This window comes from Vulpes vulpes, chromosome 1, assembly GCF_048418805.1.
Source record: "Vulpes vulpes isolate BD-2025 chromosome 1, VulVul3, whole genome shotgun sequence".
Taxonomy (NCBI): Eukaryota; Metazoa; Chordata; class Mammalia; order Carnivora; family Canidae; genus Vulpes; species Vulpes vulpes.
This window is the reverse complement of record NC_132780.1, coordinates 46005115-46024067: the sequence shown is the minus strand read 5'-3', so window position 1 is coordinate 46024067 and position 18953 is coordinate 46005115. Positions and strand designations below refer to the sequence as shown.

At 33.9% G+C, this 18953-nt stretch overlaps 1 protein-coding gene and 1 non-coding gene across 3 annotated transcripts in view; both read left to right on the top strand.

The window, feature by feature from the left end:
- The window catches only part of GKAP1 (G kinase anchoring protein 1), a 70725-nt gene that overhangs the window by 25430 nt on the left and 26342 nt on the right, over window positions 1–18953 (top strand). For both annotated transcript variants that reach the window (XM_072763046.1, XM_072763038.1), the window contains exons 6-7: window positions 2779–2902; window positions 5013–5035. In XM_072763046.1, coding sequence (XP_072619147.1) covers window positions 2779–2902; window positions 5013–5035 — 147 coding nt within the window. The remainder of the gene's footprint in view (window positions 1–2778; window positions 2903–5012; window positions 5036–18953) is intronic.
- Window positions 11940–12012, top strand: TRNAR-CCU (transfer RNA arginine (anticodon CCU)). The gene has a single exon. It is a non-coding gene; the product is annotated as a tRNA-Arg (tRNA).

Sequence of the window (18953 nt, the reverse complement as noted above, 5' to 3'; positions counted from 1 at the left end):
CAGGATCATGACCTGAGCCAAAGGTAGATGCTCAACTACAGAGTCACCCAGGCATCCCTGGCTTCCGATTCTGTATTCAAATTGGGTATTTATTATTTTCATATAATTTGACATTTTAGTCCTTTACATGCATTGGGAAGTTTTTGGGTCTATAAAATATATTTAGTTTGTGATTGTAGTTGATAATAAAATACCCTGGTCATGCTTAAGGGACTTTAGACTATGTCATTGTACACTAGCTCCTTCACCTAAGATGAAGGGGAGAGAGGAATTAAAATTTAGAGCAGATATTTTTTGCTTTTTACTTGTAGTTCAAGGGAAAAGGATGAAAGTTGCTAATAAAGTGGACATGTACATTTTATGTGTACATTTTCCATGTCCCTATTCCTGTTACCCTGAGTAATCAAGAATTACTATGATTCTTATTGTTAGTTGCCTGTTTAAACACATAGCTAGCAATTAGAAAAATGTATACAGCTAGCTTTACTATGATTTAATCATTTAAATGGACTTTCAAGTTACACTGGAAAAGTATAAAAAATAGAATATTATCCTATAATAATGATTTATTGTTGTGATACATATATCTAGATTCTAAAGCCAAAAGAATTAGCTATATGTATAGAGGAGGCATGGAGTAAATGGTACTGATAAAATATCATGCACACAAGCCAGTTTTCTTGGCATAGTCATAGCCTGCTACTCAAAAGCATTGGTTCTTTCAGACAGTAATGACTTTCAGAAAAGGGAGAAACTCCTGTTGTATGTAATGGTTAGTTTGATGTGATTGCATTAATGTTGTCATTGAGTTTTAAGTCAATATTCCAATAAAATAACTATTTTAGTCCAAGGGTGGTTTTTTTTTTTTTAAGTTTTTTTTTTAGTAACTAAAGTTTGGAATGGCATTTTCTTTTCTTTTCTTTTCTTTTCTTTCTTTCTTTCTTTCTTTCTTTCTTTCTTTCTTTCTTTCTTTCTTTCTCTCATTATTTTAGAGAGAGAGCAGGGGGTAGGTGCAGAGGGAAAGAATCTCAAGCAGACTTCCCACTGAGTATGGAGCCCCACATGGGGCTTGATCTCATGACCCTGAGATCATGACCTGAGCCAAAAATCAAGAGTTGGAGGCTTAACTGACTGAGCTACACAGGTACCTCTGGGATGGCATTTTCTATTCTGTTTTATTACTTGTTTGCCAAATATTTTTTTGAATAGCCAAAAATGTGCAAATTGCACAATACAAAGGTAAGGATATGGTCCCAGCCCTTGAGTTTAGTGGAGGGAGACATGCATATAATTACTGTGTATAGCATTGAAAGATGAATGTTCTGTGTAGTGGGAATTCAGAAAGATGGAAGAACTTTCTTTGCCTTTGATTGGTATGGGTTTTAGAAAAGAATTCTTAAAGAGGAGATTTAATGGGTTTATTAAAAGGTGACAGTTTAGGCAAGAGAAAAAAATAGGCTTTGTCAGGAAAGGAGTGGCAAGTATATAGGATATGTGCAGGTAAAAGAGTGTAGCCTATTTGATTTGGAGTTGGTAGAGACACTTTCTGAAGGATAGGATATGGACCAGGCTAAGGAGATTGGGCTTTTATAAATCTGTTGGTGGAGAACTATTGAACTATTTTTAACTTTTAGATTTCAGGTTTTCATTTTAGAAACTCATGCTGTAGCCATGTAGAAGATGGATTGAGGGGCTAAAATTAGAGGGTGTTGCAGTGTCCAGCAGAAGAAGATAGGGAAATAACAGAAGGTCTGAAGGGAAGAGAACAGATGTAAGAGATCTTTAGCAGATAAACTCAACAAGACCTTGTGACTACTTTGTATATAAAGTCTGCAGGAGGAGCAGACAGTGGTGACACAGGTTTCTAGTCTGCGCAGTTATGTAGGTGATGGTGACATTATACAAGGTACTTACTGGAGGATCCAGTAGGGAAGGGCAGGGTGAACATATATAGTTTGGTGGTGCTTACTGAGCATTCCATTTGAGTTGTCTGTACATACAAAAAATCATCAGTGTATAGGTAGAACTTTAAACTTTGAGTATAAAGCAAAAGAATTCCTCAAGAATGGAATAATGGTGAGAAACGTTCGGATATAGGAAGCCAGTGAAGGAGACTGAACAGTAGTCAGAGTGTATTGAGAAAACCAAGAGGTGTTTGAAAAAGCAATGTCTTTGGATATGGCATTGTGGGGGAGGTTGACCTTAATTTTAGTAGAAGAGAACAGGGGAAGCCAGATTTGGCGGAGGTGGTGAGAAAGGAAATTGACTAGAGATGATTGTCTTAAGTTTGGTCCTGAAATAAAGAAGAAGAGGTGGCATCTAGGAGAGGTTATAAACCACAAGGAATGGCTTTTTGTTTTTATTTTAATGTTTAAGAGGCAAGAGATTGAGCATATAAAAAGAAAGCAACTTATGCTGGGGCACCTGGGTGGCTCAGTCAGTTGTGTCTAACTTTTGATTTCAGCTCAGGTCATGCTCTCAGGGTGGTGGGATCCAGGCCTGCATCAGGCTCTGTGTTGAGAATGGAGCCTGCTTAAGGTCCTCTCTCTCCTTCTGCCCCTCCTTGTGTGCGCACTCTCTCTCTCTCTCTCTCTCTCTCAAAAAAAAACCAAACAAACTGTCCTTTTATACAATTTGACTAACCTCAAGTATTGATTTTTAAAATTTGTAGTTTACCTTTAAAAAAATAAAACTTTAATATATTACCTAATGGTATGTTGATTTTTTTTTTTTCACCAGCGTAAACCAAGTTTAATTATTGTTGGTAATTATTCTTAGGAGTATGAAAATGCTGAAAATGCTTCAACTCAGTCAAAAGTTGTGAATAAAAAAGATAAAAGGAAGAATCATCAGGGAAAAGACAAACCTCTCACAGTATCACTCAAAGATTTTCAATCTGAAGGTAATATATGTACGAAATCTATTATGCTAGACTATTTTAAGTCTTTATATATTTTTAAGTTCCTTGCTATTTTTTAAAATAAGTAAGAATTGTTTTGTTAATGTGTTACTGAGATTATAAAAAATGTAAACCTGTTTGGAAATAAACAATTTGGGGGATAGTTTAAAAGCAGTCATTAAATCTCCATAAAAATTAAATATAAATTTGTCTTTTTTGTATCTGAATTTGTCCATATTCTAAAACTCACTAAAAATAAAAATTGTACTTGTAGTTTTTGAGTCATCTTGAAACATAATTATTGTCTTTATACATAAAGTAATTGGACTTCCACCAGGCCAGGAATAGTATCATCAGATTTCATCCATTATTGGTCAGCCTCTTCAAATTATCTGGAACTACACTGTAGAAAATTAAAATACAAATTTTTAGAATGAGACTAATCACCAGAAAACTTTGTAATATCACTCGTATTTTTTTTATTGAACAGAGAAGACAAGGAAACTACATTATCCACCAAACTTTTGAAGATAGACCATAAAGCGCACTGTTTTTGATGTGGGAAGTTGTGAAAACCCTAAGTCTGTGCTATAAAATATGGTAGCCTCTATTCATGTGTGATGTTTTAAAAATAAATTAATTAAAATGAACTAAAGTAAAAATTCATTGGTTGTATTAGCCACATTTCAAATGCTCAGTACCTTCATGTGATTAGTAGCTTCCCCTTCATGTGGTTAGAAGCTGCTAACGTGGCTAATACAACTAATGAATTTTTACTATAGTTCATTTTAATTAATTTATATTTAAATTAAGTTTCTGTAAAGTTATCCTTACAGAAAATTTTTTTTGGACAGTGTTGTGTTTATGCCAGTCAGAATAGTTGCTGACAAAATGAACAGCTATTTGTTCATTGACAATGATCTATTTGATTCATATGAATTTAGCCTTAATACTTGGGTATTTGTTCTGTGAGGATTAATAATACTACAGCAATAATCTAAAAAAAAAAAAACGCAATAAAATAAAATACTCCAGCATTTTCAAAAGCAGGCCTATCTGTGAATTTAGGAATAAATTGAGAGCATTATATTGCTTTGGTTTAAGGATCAGGACAGTTTTTCCTGTAGTCTGCTTCTTTTATTAAGCTAAGTAGGATTTTGTAGCTTGAGCTGAAACTTGTGATTTTAACATTTATTATACTTCTAGACCCTGTTCTGATCAACAGATGCCTTAAAAAGCTGGACCAGCTTTTAAATTCTCAGTTGTAAGAATGCTATTCTATTAAATTATTGTTAGTCCCTGAGAATAGAAAATTTCTACTATGCACAATAAGCCATGTTAAATATTAGCTATCCCAATCATCTCTAATTTAAATAAGAACATTTTCTCCCTCTTGGTACTTTAGTTTCAGCCTTGTGTCTGTGTGGATTTCCTTATGTCTTCTTTATTCCTCCTCCTGTAATCCCTTTCTAGAAATGATGTGTTGTTAAGTCAATGATTTGTTTAATCTGAATGTATTTTTATTGCCTTCTTTCTATTCATTTTATAAATATACTACAAATATATCAATTTGTAGTATTTCTTATAGTATTATCAAAGCACTATGATGTATATTTTTAAAATAAAGAAACTAGGAAAAAAAGAAACTAGGTGTTTAAAAGACACAAATTATTATTCGTTCCCCCCCCCCCCCCCCAAAAGGCAGTGATCTGTACAATTTTGCAGTTATGGTATCCTGTGATTTGATTTTAGGCATATTTGTTCCCCTTTATGCCCCCCTAAAATTGTGTGAAACAGAAAACCTAAATTATTTGGAATTCAGCTGTTCAAATTTAATAATACCCTGTTGTATGAGCGGCATTGACTAGGATGTAAGACATGGTCCCTAAACTGAGCAAATTAATGATTATATGTTGAAATTTAACATCTTCCACCTAGAGAGGTAAGTCTAATATATCAGACAACCCTCAAATGACTTCTGTAACTCTTATTATAACTTTTAAATTCTTCTCAATTACTTCAAATGTTTTTACATATTGGGTATTAATGATTATTAATACTAATAAATTTAATATTTTCTTCAATGAAATTTCACCCTTTTTTTCATTTTCAGATCACATTAGTAAAAAGACTGAGGTAAGTGTTATTGTAACTATCTTTATTCTAGAAAACACTTGATTATTTTAAGAATAATACTTCAGTGTTTGGCAGTAAGTCTTTTTTGAGACCTAGCCACTTAAAGGACAACTCATAGGTTTGTTCTAAATGAATTAGGTCATGTTTCTGGCTATTATAAGGATATAAAATATATTACAGTAGAATAAAATATTATTTGCATGAAGAAACTATAATATTATTTGGCTTTATTATCCTAAATTGTGTGGATGTGCTTGCACATGTGTGCTCACATATGCACACCCACCTACACCTAAAAGGTTACCACATGTAAGCTTAAAATTTTAGGGAAAAGTGGTGTACTACTTCAGTCTTTATTAAAAATGTCTTGAAACAAAGTCTCAAGATATTTTGGAATTATGGAAATTGTAACCTGTGATTCTGTGGTTTATACCTATGCATCATCTACTACTCTTAATATTCACCATTAGAGGGTAGTACACCCTACACATAACTTCCTGGGGTTATTGGTCACTTTTTTTTTTTTTTTTTTTTTAAGATTCAGTACCAGATTCTTCAAACCTTTTAAAATTGGGAGGTACTACTATAAAATATCTTCTAATTTTGAGGAAGATACTAATAAAATGTTAGGAGTTATTTTGAATTCTTTAGGTACTAACTTGAAAGTTTCACTATTTTATTGTGTATGTATTCTTGTTAGTAATTCCATTAGTCAGTTGTTTGAATGGTCAGAGATATTCCTGGATTTCACTTTATAATACATATATAGTTTTTGTCCATTTTTTTATATTGTTTTAAGTATTTGCTTGACAAGTCAGAGAAATGAAATCATCTCTAGGAAACCACATCTAAATAACTGTGACTGTATTAAAAATATAGTCTTTATGCACACAAGCACAAAATCGACTTGTTAAGGTGGATGGTGGAAATTCTTTTTATATAAAAACCACTGTCACCATTTTTTAGATTAAAAATTAAATGACACAGATATAGTCTTGAGTATTCCTTTTATGTTTGAAAGCAGAAAACATGTACATTTGGACTGATTCCATTTTTTAAAATCCATTGACTGACTTGGAGGATAGCTTTATGCAAATGAAAAAGTAGATACAAATGGTACACGCTATTCCTAAGGGACCAGCAACTGTTAATGGTGAGAAAAATAATTTTTATAAACTATTCCATGCTTTACTTTCTTTCCTGATTTGAAAGGGGAAAAAAATTTCAGACTGATAGGGTCTCATGTATTTAATATATTCAATCTGAGTTGTGTTTAAACAGGCATAGATGTGTGACTCAGCATATATTTTGGCTTTCATTATAGTTTTAGAGCTGAGTTCTGATTGTTTTCTGTTGATAAATAATTTTATATGTAATAAAATTCACTTTAAATAATTTTAATGGTAAAGACATTTTCTATCTTTGTAAATACAGTCTAATTATAATTTATTTCTTACATAAATATTTTAGGAAATTGGTCAAAAGAACATGTAATTCACATTATCCTTTGACACTTGTTAAAAATATACCAAAGTTATGTTCTATTTCCATTAGAAGTGTTACTCATTTTCTTGGAACTTGAATATTTAAGTGTTGTAGTGGTTATGCCACTGCTCTAGGAATCTAGAACTTTTTGAGCGTTCAAAAATAAGCCTGAAAAAAATTCTGATTTTAAGTCTAAAATGAGATATGCTTTCTACTAAAAATATATGTATGAGTCTTCTGTTACAGATATGCTCAATAATTGACTTGTTTTTTCCATATTTAATTTGTTACTTATGCCAAGAAAAATTTTTCCCCATGGAACTTTAAAATTTCTAACCTCTGTTGAGAACAATATACATCTCATCCATTCCTTCTTAAAGGTATTTTCTGGATAAAATTCAAAAGAGAAAAGATTTATTTTACTTCATTGCTAGGTGATGAGAAATACTTGAACTTCCTGTATGTTCCTCTGACTGCCAACTAAACTTCTTCTCAGGTTGATTTCATCATTCCCCTTTTTTTTTCTCCATCCATCTTGATTATGTTATTAATCTCATTGCTTTCTTTGTAATCTCTTTTACTCTGAAATGATTAGAAAAAAAATGACATTTGCAGTAGTAAAGAATGGGAACAATTAATTTTTCTTCCTTAATTATCTAGGAAATGTTAGCTGCCACTCACTGCTACAACAGTCCCCTTATCCATTCTTCAGTATAGTCAGGAACATCCCATAAGAATTCTAGACAAGCAGAATGAATAATAGAATGTGTGTTTGTACATACCTCTTAGAAACCTTAACTAATCATGCCTTTTAAGGAGCATTATTTGACCCTTAAAGTTGTTTTTAATTTTCACATGTTGCCTTTTTAAACACCGGTGCTGCAGGGTAGAGTATCACATAGCTACTACTTTCTCTTTAGCTCCACATGCTTTTTTTTTTCTTTTTAGCTCCACTTTCATCTTGCCTTCACAACCGCAGTCCTTCCAGTACCATTCAATAGCTTTAAAATTTTTATTTTTATTATTTTTAAAATTTTTTAAAGATTTTATTTATTTATTTATTTATTCATTCATTCATTCATTCATGAGAGACAGAGTCAGAGACACAGGCAGAGGGAGAACCAGGCTCCATGCCAGGAGCCTGATGTGGGACTCGATCCCGGGGCTTCAAGATCACACCCTGGGCTGAAGGTGGCACTAAACTGCTGAGCCACCTGGGCTGCCCAGCTTTAAAGTTTTTAGTGATCATCATATGTCTTAAAGATCATCATATGGTCAGGTCTTCAGTATGCTTAAATGGACTGACTACCTTTTAAAGAGTACACAAGAAGTTGTAACTGTGGTAGTCAAAGGGTGAGGAGGAAGGCTTATTGGGACAGGAATGGGAGAAAGGCTACTTTTCACAAGATACATTTTTTTAAAGTTTTTTTTTTTTAAAGAGATATTATTTATTTATTCATGATAGACATAGAGAGAGAGAGAGAGAGGCAGAGACACAGGCAGGCTCCATACCAGCAGCCCCACGCGGGACTCGATCTCAGGACTCCAGGATCACGCCCTGGGCCGAAGGCAGGCGCTAAACCGCTGAGCCACCCAGTGATCCCCCACAAGATACATTTTTGAGGTTTTCTGTTGTGTTTATGTACTATGTATTTAAAAATTATATAAAGAATAAAAAGCACTGGGTGAGAGAAGGAACTGGAGGAACAAACCTGGTCTTATTTGGCTCCATACCCTATTTCCTTTTTGTTGCACAATGCTTCGTGCATGTGTACCTTAGATATATGAACTTGGATGAATTCATTTTAGGTCCTAATTATATTAGCTGAAAAGTAAGGTTGACTTTGTTGATTTCTAAAATTATGATAAATACTCAGTGTGTGATTAAATATTATATGCTAAAAATTGAACCCTATAGTTAACACTACTACCAAAACACAGGAGAACAGCAACAATGGCCCATTAAATTTTATTTTATTATTTTTTTAATTTTTATTTTTTTAAATTTTTATTTATTTATGATAGTCACAGAGAGAGAGAGAGAGAGAGGCAGAGACATAGGCAGAGGGAGAAGCAGGCTCCATGCACCCGGGATTCAATCCCGGGTCTCCAGGATCGCGCCCTGGGCCAAAGGCTGGTGCTAAACTGCTGCGCCACCCACGGATCCCCCCCATTAAATTTTAAAAGCAAATAAATTCTACCTACTTTTTAAAAATCTCACCTAAAATTTGGCTTTACCTAAGCAACTCAACCTGTTTCCTACTCCTCAATGTCTTGAACTCTTGTGGCTTTGTTCCATGGCTTTCCTTATTTGTGTTTATTATATTTGTTAGCTCTCTCTTAGTGTAAGTAAGAGAAACCCAACTCAATCCAACATAAGAAAGAGATGCTTATTTGGTTGGTATATCCTGGAAGGATAGGGAAAGAGCTTGGCCTTAGAGTTGACTGAATCCCTGGATAGGTTTAGGATTCTTCATTTTTCTCTCAAGTCTCAATTGCTATCTATGGCTTTACCTCCTGGCAGATCACATGGTTATTGGAGGATCTTGGGGCTACATCTTTACAGGATTTCCTACAAACTGTTAATTAGCTTTTGAGTCTTGATAGGTTAAAAATCAGGTTTTCTTTGAGGAGATGAGGAAGCAAGAAAATTCCCTATGTGGTATGATATCATATCACATTAGGGGATATAGAATGTCTTTATTTTTATGATGATAAAATTGATCTTCTTGAAGAAATGACTAACATAAATAAGTGATCAAATCTCCCATACAGATAATTCCAAATAATTTATGCAGGTATTCCACTTCCAGAGACGGAGTTTAACTCCTTCCACTCTTGAGTATGGAGTGTGCTTAGTGACTTGCTTCCAAAGAGTAGAGTACAGAAGCAGGAAGGGAAATTAGTTTTATACTGTAGAAGTCTGGCAGACACCACCTTGACCAGGTGATTAATATTAATATTATTAGTGATAGGTTGATAGCACATAGCCTTGATATGATGTGATAAGAACGGCCTATACTTCTGCAGTTTTCCTCACAAAAATCACATAAACCCAGTAAAATCATGATAAAAAAAAATCAGGCAAATTGAAATCAAGGAACATTTTACAAAATACCTGGCCTGAATGACCAGTATTCCTCAAAACTATCAAAAGCAAAGTCTGAGAAGTTGTCATGGACAGAGAAGGCTAAGGAGACATGATAAATGTAATACATCCTGAATGGAATCTTGGTATATGTGGTGCCGAAGCAAGCAGTGAATGGAATCTTGGAACAGAAAAATAACATTAGGGGAAAACTAGTGTAATCCGAATAAAGTATGGAGTCTAGGTTGGTCCTGTAGTGGTATAACGTACTATGATAATGTAACATATTACCAACAGGGAAAGCTGGGTGAGTGATATATGGAAACTACTCTTCAAAACTTTTCTGTAAATCTAAGAGTATTCTAAAATTAAAAGTTTATTTCAAAACTTCAGCAGTGGATTCAGATGTCAACCATTATAAAATTTCCCTTCAGAGTTGCACTCAGTGCCTTTTGTAGCTGTTAATGATTATTTCCTTTATCTATTAATTTTTTTACTGTGTTCTTCATTAAATTTAAATTTTTACTTTAAGATTACATGCATATAATAGTAATTGAATGGCAGAGGAGAGTTTATGAAACCAGTAGTCTCCCAGCTATTGGCCCTTCCTTTACTACTTTTTAAAAATCTTTCTCATATTTCACGATTGACCTGCATCAGGCCATGCAAAAGAATTTAGAGTTTTTGGAACACACTAGTTTTTCATGCTACCTTGTTGACCTGCATATTCTTCTGTTCTGTCTTTCTCAGTGGTATCTTGTGCATGAATAGTTGTTAGTTCCTCTGGGAGAGGGAGCGAAGTCAGAGCAACCTAAGTCACCATCTTGGTGACGTCACTCTCTTGCTATCTTTCTTTATTTGCCTAACATGTTTCAGAACTTGGCTAAAGAGTCATATTTTCCTGGTTTCATTTAGATGCACAGAATATTTTGTATATACTTCATAGCATGCAATACTCTTATTGTTGTTTTGCTTCTTCTCTAGAATTTTAGTTCCTGGAGTTCTGGGACCATATGTTGATTTAGTTTTCCTGGTAGTCCTAATTTCTGTCACATAGCGGGCAATGGAAGTGGAAGTTGGTTGATGAATGAATGAATATTCTCCCTTTTCACTAAAACTTCCTCTAGCCTTTTTGGATCTATTTCTCTCATGTATTTTTACAACAAAACAGAGGCACATAGATCTTATTTTTTGTCAATTCAAGCACATTGTTCAAGCCTTCTGCTTAATGCAGTATTGCATCAAGTAGAATTCTGAAACTGCATCCTTACTCAGCAAGAAAAAATTCCATGATTGATTAATTATATTTGCCATTTATAAAAGAGGAAGAAGTGGCTGCATGTCTTACAGGTACTTGCCATTTCTGACGTGTATGGAAGAGTCTATTGTATCTGTTATTATGTGTTAGTTTTTGTCTTTTTCAGTAGATTTGAGTTCCATGAGAGTAGCCTATGTGTTGCATAAGAAGGGCTTAATAAGTATTTCAACTTCAAGACTTGAGTCCACCAGGGTCTGTCGTAGTGGGGAGAAGAAAGTAGACTTACCCCATATATAATGTTATCTTTAATATAAGAGCACTTTTAAGAATGCTGTTATTTAGATTTTCCCTTGAAATAAGTTCAAAGCACTCAACTGTAGCAAAAGAGAAATTGCACATATAGATAGAGCATTTGAGGTTTGCATATTACCATATATTAATGTATCTTAAAACTGTAAAGCTGGGAGGTTGTTCTAAAGGTGGCTTACAGACCTTGGAAGTATGAAAGGAATTGTTGATCAAGCATTAATATTTGTCAGTTTACTCTATAAATGATGTATTCTTCATTTGGAAATAGGAAGTCAGTGGGAAGCAAGGTTTGTTTTTTTAATCAAAGTAGAATTTACACACAAAAGAATGCACAGGTCATAAGTGTGCAGTTTGATGAGGTTTGACAGAAATATATGACCTACATCCCTAACAAGGTAACATTATCATTACACCAGAAAGTTCCCTTCTCCCTGAAGCCAGTCCTTTTCTTATGTCCTCCCCTGCCTACCACAGGCAACCACTGTTGTGATTTCTATCATCATAGATTAAATTTGCCTCTTTATTTAAAGTAAAGCGTACAGTATGTTATTTGGTCTGGCTCTTTCCCTCCCAAATGTTGAAGGTTTGTCCATGTTCTTGTGTGTATCAGTGGTTTTTTTCCTTTTCATTGTTAAATTGTATTCCATGGTATGAATATATCATAATGTGTTTATTCTGTTGATGGACATTTAGTTTGTTTCCTTTTTTTGACCATTATGAATTAGGCTGTTAGAACATTTTTAAAAAATAGCTTGTTTAGGAGCACCTGGCTGGCTTAGTTGGTAGAGCATGTGACTCCTGATCTTGGGGTCATGAGTTCAAGCCCCATGTTGGGTGTGAAGATTGCTTAGTTAAAATAAAATATTTTTAAAAACAGCTTTATTTCAGTATAATTTACATACTATAAAGTTAGCCGTTTTAAGTAGATTTTAAATTCAGCTGATTTTAGTATATATACAGAGTTGTACAGCCATTACTGTAATTAATTTTAGAACATTTCTGTCATCCCCATAAGAAACCTCATGCCCATTACCAGTTATTCCCTATACCCTTTCTGCCCTAACCCCTCTCCCCCAGCTTGGGTAACTGCTATATCATTTGTATAGATTTGCCTGTTTTGTACACTTAGTATAAATGGAATCACACACAATGTGGTTTTTGAGATTTCTTACACTTAGCATGATGTTTTTAAAGTTCATTCATGTTGTAACATCTATCAGTATTTTATTCCTTTTTATCACTAAAAGTATTGTATTTTATTTTAGTTACACATTAATCACTTGGACATACGGGGTGTTTTCACCTTTTTTTTTTTTAATAAAGAAAAAGCCTAATGCAGGGCTTGAACTCCCCCAACCCTGAGATCAAGACCTGAGCTGAAATCAAGAGTCATATGCTTAACCAACTGAGCCACCCAGGTGCCCTGGTTGTTTCCACTTTTTAAATTATGAATCATGCTACTATGAACATTCATGTACAAGTCCTTATATGTTTAATTTCTCTTAGGTAAAATCCTAAGAATAAAATTGCTGTGTCATGGGGTAGATGTTTGTTTATTTATTTTTCTTTTATTTTTTAAAGATTTGTGTATAGTTGACACACAATGTTCTATTAGTTTCAGGTATATAACATAGTGATTTGACAAGTTTATATGTTATGCTATGTTAACTACAAGTATAGCTATACAATGCTGTTACAATATCATTGGCTATATTCCTTATGCCGTGCCTTTATTACTTTGATGTATGTTTAACTGTAAGAAACTGCTGAAGAGTTTTCCAAAGTGAACATGCTCTTTTAGACTTGTTAGAGGCATAGGTATTTGTGAAGTAAGGAAAGTTGTTTTTGCATTCCTGGTAGGAAGACTGAAAAAAGTTTTTTTATAATGCTAGTAGCTTTAGTTCCTTTCACTATAAATGAAGAAGTAGTTTCAATAATTATTTGTATTTCTGTATGCCAGTAACTGTAATTAAAATCAAAATGTTTTTTATCATAATATAGTATAATAATACCTAGGAATAAATTTAATAAAGATATATAAGGCCTATATTGGGAGAATTACAAAACTTTATTGCAAGAAAGTAAAGACTCAAATAGAAGAATATTCCTTGACTTATTAACACAAAGATAATCACTTTTTCTCAAATTAATCTGTAAAATCTGTACAGTCAGCCAAAATCACAATTTAGTTTTTTTATTAACTGAAGTAAAGTTGACCTGCAATATTATATTAGTTTCAGGTGTATAGCATAATGATTCAACATTTATATGCATTATGAAATGTTCACTACCATTAAGTATAGTTACAATCTGTCACCACACAAAGTTATTACAGTATTATTAAGAATGTTCCCTATGCCATAGTTGAAAATCCCTATGACTTATGTATAACTGAAAGCTTATACATCTTAATCTCTTCTTCTATTTAACCCATCCACCCCTAACAACCACCAGTTTGTTCGCCTTATTTGAGTCTGTTTTGTTTTGACAATTTAATTTTTAAACTAAAAACTAAAGCACTTCTAAAAAATTAATAAGGAAATGAAAAGGACCAAAATAACCAAAACATTCTTGAAGAAAAATAATTTGCCCAATCAGATATCAAGATTTTTTATAAAATTAATAATTAATACAGTAGAGAATAGAGGCAGAATGATAGATAAAAAGAACATTAGAACAAAACAGCACAGAAACAGGCCAACTATGAGTATAACCTTGATCTGCAACAGAGTGAAGTGAAATAGTACTAGGTAGAGGATGAACTCTTTTTTAAATAAATGATTTTGGGCAATTGAGTATGTTTATGGAAAAAAGATTAGATTATTATTTCATATCATGCATAAAAATTCTTGCACAGAGAATCAAAGACATAAAAGTCAAAGGCTATGTTATAAAGCTTATGGGTGCTAATGCAGGAATATTTTTATAACTTTAGGGTAGGAAAGACACAAAACCCACTAGCTTTAAATTTATACATTAAGGAATTATTTCCATCAAAATATATTAGAAAAGTGAAAGGACGATCTTCAGAGTAGGAAAAGATTTCTTCCAAAGTAGAACTCATTGATGAATCTATGAAAAAGCAAGTACTCACAAAAGGGGATATTTATATGTCTTAAAAACAGGAAAAGATGTTCAACTTCATTAGTGGTCATGGAAATGCAAATTAAAACCACATATTAATCTCCAGTTTAGCAAAAATCAAAGAATCTCATGATTTGTGTGTGTGTATACATATATATTTTTTTAAGATTTTATTTTTAAGTAATCTCTACATCAACATGGAGCTTCAGATCAAAAGTTACATGCTCTTCCACTGAGCCAGCCAGGCCACCCCCAAAGCCTTTGATGATTTGAATTGTTGGTGAGGATATGAATTAATATATTACTCCTTATGAAGAGATAACTTGTTACAAACAATTTTGTTCAACATAGTACTAGAAGTCCTAGCCAGGGCAATTACGCAAGAAAAAGAAATAAAAGGCATCCAAATCAGAAAGGAAGAAGTAAAAGTGTCCATGTTTGTAGGTGACATGATATTGTGTATAGAAAAGGCACAATAAAGACTCCATCAAAAAACCGTTAGAACTAATCAATGAATTTAGTGAAGTTGCCAGATACGAAATCAATATACAAAAATCTGTTGCATTTCTATACACTAATCATAACAACTTACCAGAAAAATTAAGAGAACAATCCCATTTACAGTTGCATCAAAAAAAAAAAATACCCAGGAATAAATTTAACTAAGGAGTTGGAAGACTTGTAGACTGAAAACTATGACATTAATGAAAGAAATTGAGGAAGGCACAAATAAATGGAAAGGTATCCCATGCTCATGGATTGTAAGAATATTGTTAAAATGTCCATACTACCCAAAACAGTCTACAGATTCAGCTCAAACTCTATCAAGATTCCAGTAGGATTTTTCACAGAACTAGAATAAACAATCCTTAATTTGTATGGAACCACAAAAGACCCTGAATTACCAAAGTAATCTTGAGAAAGAAGAACAAAACTGGAGGTATGATGCTCCCTGATTTCAAGCTGCACTACAGAGCTATAGTTAAAAGAAAAAAAAGTATGGTTATTGGCATAAAAACAGACACAGACCAATGGAATAGAATAGAGAAGCTCAGAAATAAATCCACACTATACATGGTCCATGAATTTATGACAAAGGAAGCAAGAATATACAGCGAGGAAAGGACAGCCTCTTCAATAAATGGAATTAAGAAAACTGGACCACTATCTTATACTATACACAAAAATTCACTTAAAATGAATTAAAGACTCAAATATAAGACCTAAATCTCTAAAACATATCCTAGAAGAGTTAGCCAAAAAAAAAAAAAATAAAAGAAAAAGAAAAAGAAAGAAGAAAAGAAAGAAAGAAAGAAAGAAAGAAAGAAAGAAAGAAAGAAAGAGCCTTGCTAAGTGTGAAAACATGGTGAACCTAGTGGATGTTATGCTAAGTAAAATGGGACAGAAAGACAAATACCATATGATTTCACTTATATGTGGAACCTAAAAATATGAGCAAAAAAACTAAAAAAAAAAAAAAAAAAAGGCTCAAATAGAGAACAATTTGCTGGTTTCCTGAGGGGAGAGTGGTAGAGGAAAGGGCAAAATTGAAGGAGATCAAGAAGTACAAACTTTGAGTTCTAAAATAAGTCATAGAGATGAAAAGTACAGCGTAGGGAAAATAGGTAGTAATATTATAACATTGAATGGTGACACATGGTGACTAACTTACTGTGGTGAGCACTATGTAACAGAATTGCTAAATCACACTGTTATACAGTGAAATTAATGCATCATTGTATGTCAACTGTGTTTCAATGAGAAAGCTCCAGTAAGAAAACATGGGTGATAAGCTTGACATTGCAGTTGGCAATGATTTTTTTGGATTTGATCCCAAAAGCAGAGGCAACAAAAGCAAAAGTGAACAAGTGAGACCACATCAAACTAAAAAGCTTCTGCCCTCCAAAAGAAACCATAATCAAAATGAAAAGGTAACCTACTGATGGAAGAAAATATTTGCAAATCATATATCTAATAAGGAGTTAATATTCAAAATATGTAAAGAGGTTGTACAAGTCAAAAGCAAAAAACTAAACAATTCACTAAAAAATAGGGAGAGAATATGAGCAGACATTTTTCCAAAGAAGACATATAGATTGGGGATCCCTGGGTGATTCAGCGGTTTGGCGCCTGCCTTTGGTCCAGGGCGTGATCTTGGCATCCTGGGATCGAGTCCCACGTCAGGCTCCCTGCATGGAGCCTCCTTCTCCCTCTGCCTGTGTCTCTGCCTCTCTCTCTGTGTGTCTCTCATGAATAAATAAATAAAATCTTAAAAAAAAAAAAAAAGACATATAGATGCCCAACAGGCCCATGAAAAGATGTTCAACATTACTAACCATAAGGAAAATGCAAATCAAAACCACAATGAGATTCACCTCAAACCTATTAGAAGAGCTATTATCAAAAGGACAAGAAATAACAAATGTTGGCAAGGATGTGGAGAAAAGGGAACCCTCAGGCATTGTTGGTGGGAATGTCAATTGGTGCAGCACCTATGGAAAACAGCATGGAGGTTCCTCAAAAAGTTGAAAATAGAGCTACCCTATGACCCAGAAACTGCACTACTAGGTATTTATACTACTTAGCCATTAAAGAAATGAAATCTTGCCATTTGCAACAATGTGGGTGGAACTAGAGGGTGGTATACTGAGCAGAAAGTCAATTATATGATTTCACTCGTGGAATTTAAGAAACAAAACAGAAGATCATAGGGAAAGGGAGGGAAAAAATAAAGATGAAATCAGGAAGATAAACATGAGAGACTCTTGACTCTAGGAAACAAACTGAGGGTTGCTGGAAGGAAGGTGGATGGAGGGAGGGGTAACTGGGTGATGGGCGTTAAGGAGGGCACATGATGTGATGAGTAATGGGCATTATATGCAACTGATGAATCACTGAACTTTACCTGTGAAACTAATTGAAACTAATAGTATACTATATGTTAGTTGAATTTAAATTAAAAAAATGCATTTGTACCGTTAAACATCTAAATCTACAAGGGTAGGCTTACTAGAAAAATACAAGCACCGCAGAGAACTCCTTAAGTTGAAAATGTTCATGAACCCCTTCAACCTCTTCAACTCTAAACCATATGAGGAAAAGGATGGATTCTTGGGTCCAGAGTGGGCAAGATCTGGGTCATTAGTTATGATACCACGTTTAAAAGGTGCGGATCCTAACTGCAGAGATACAACAAAATGATAGATCCATCCAAGAAACAGAACTGAAATATGAACTGCCACTTTGAGGGGGCAAAAGAAGCAGAACCCAGAATCCCAAGATCATGACCTAAACCAAAGGCAGATGCTTAACCAACTGAGCCACCCAGATGCCCCAGCTAAGAGTCTTTGAGGTTTTCCTAAAAAAAAAAATATCTTTTTTTTTTTTAAGATTTTATTTATTTATTGGTAGAGAGTGTGAGCAGGGGGAGAGACAGAAGGAGAATCTCAGGCAGACTCCACACTGAGTACAGAGCCTGATGTGGGGCTTGATCCCACATAATCTCAGGTTACAGCCTGAGATTATGACCTGAGTGGAAACCAAGAGTTGGATGCTTAACTGATTGAGCCACTTAGGTGACCCTCTATTTTTATCTTATTTTTCCTTCCATTCTATATTCATCTGTTTTGTTTCTTAAATTCCACATGATTGAAATAATATGGCATTTGTCTTTCCCTGACTGACTTATTTTGCATAGCATAATACACTCTAGTTCCATCCAAGATGTTGCAAATGGCAAGATTTCATTCTTTTTGATGGCTTAGTAGTATCCCATTATATATAAATACCACATCTTTATTATTCATCAGTCGAATATTTGGGCTCTTTCCATAATTTGGCTATTGTTGATAATGCTGCTATCATTAGGGGTCCATGTACCCATTCAAGTCAGCATTTTTGTATCCTTTGGATAAATACCTTATAGTGCAATTGCTGGGTTATAGGGTAATTTCTATTTTTAACCTTTTAAGGAACCTACATACTGTTTTCCAGAATGGCTGTACCAGTTTGCATTCCCAGCAGTGTAAGACAGTTCCCTATTTCTCTGCATCCTTTCCAAGATCCATTCTTTCCTGAGTTTTAATTTTAGTCATTGTGACAAGTGTGAAGTGATATTTCATGTGGTTTTGATTCGTATTTTCCTGATGATGAGTGATGTTGAGCATTTTTGCATGTGTCTGTTAGTCATGTGTATGTCTTCTTTGGCAAAATGTCTGTTCATGCCTTCTGCCCATTTCTAAATTTTTTGGGTGTAGAATTTGATGAGTTCTTTATTATGGATTCTGGGTACTAGCCCTTTATCTGATAGGTCATTTGCAAATATCTTCTCCCATTCTGAGGGTTGTCTTTTAGTTTTGTTGATTGTTTTCTTTGCTGTTCAGAAGCTTTTTTATCTTGATGATATCTCAATATTTCATTTTTGCTTTTGTTTCCCTTGCCTCTGGATATATGTCTAGTAAGAAGTTGCTGTGGCCAAGGTCAAAGAAGTCTCTGCTTGTGTTCTCCTTTAGGATTTTGATGATTTTTTTATCTCACATTTAGGTCTCTCATCCATTTAAAATTTATTTTTGTGGATAATGTAAGAAAGTTCAGCACTATTTCTTAAAATATTCTCTGTTCCTATCTATTTTCTCCTTCTGAGATTCCCACAATGGATATTTTGGCCTACTTCGTAGTACCCTATAGATACCTCA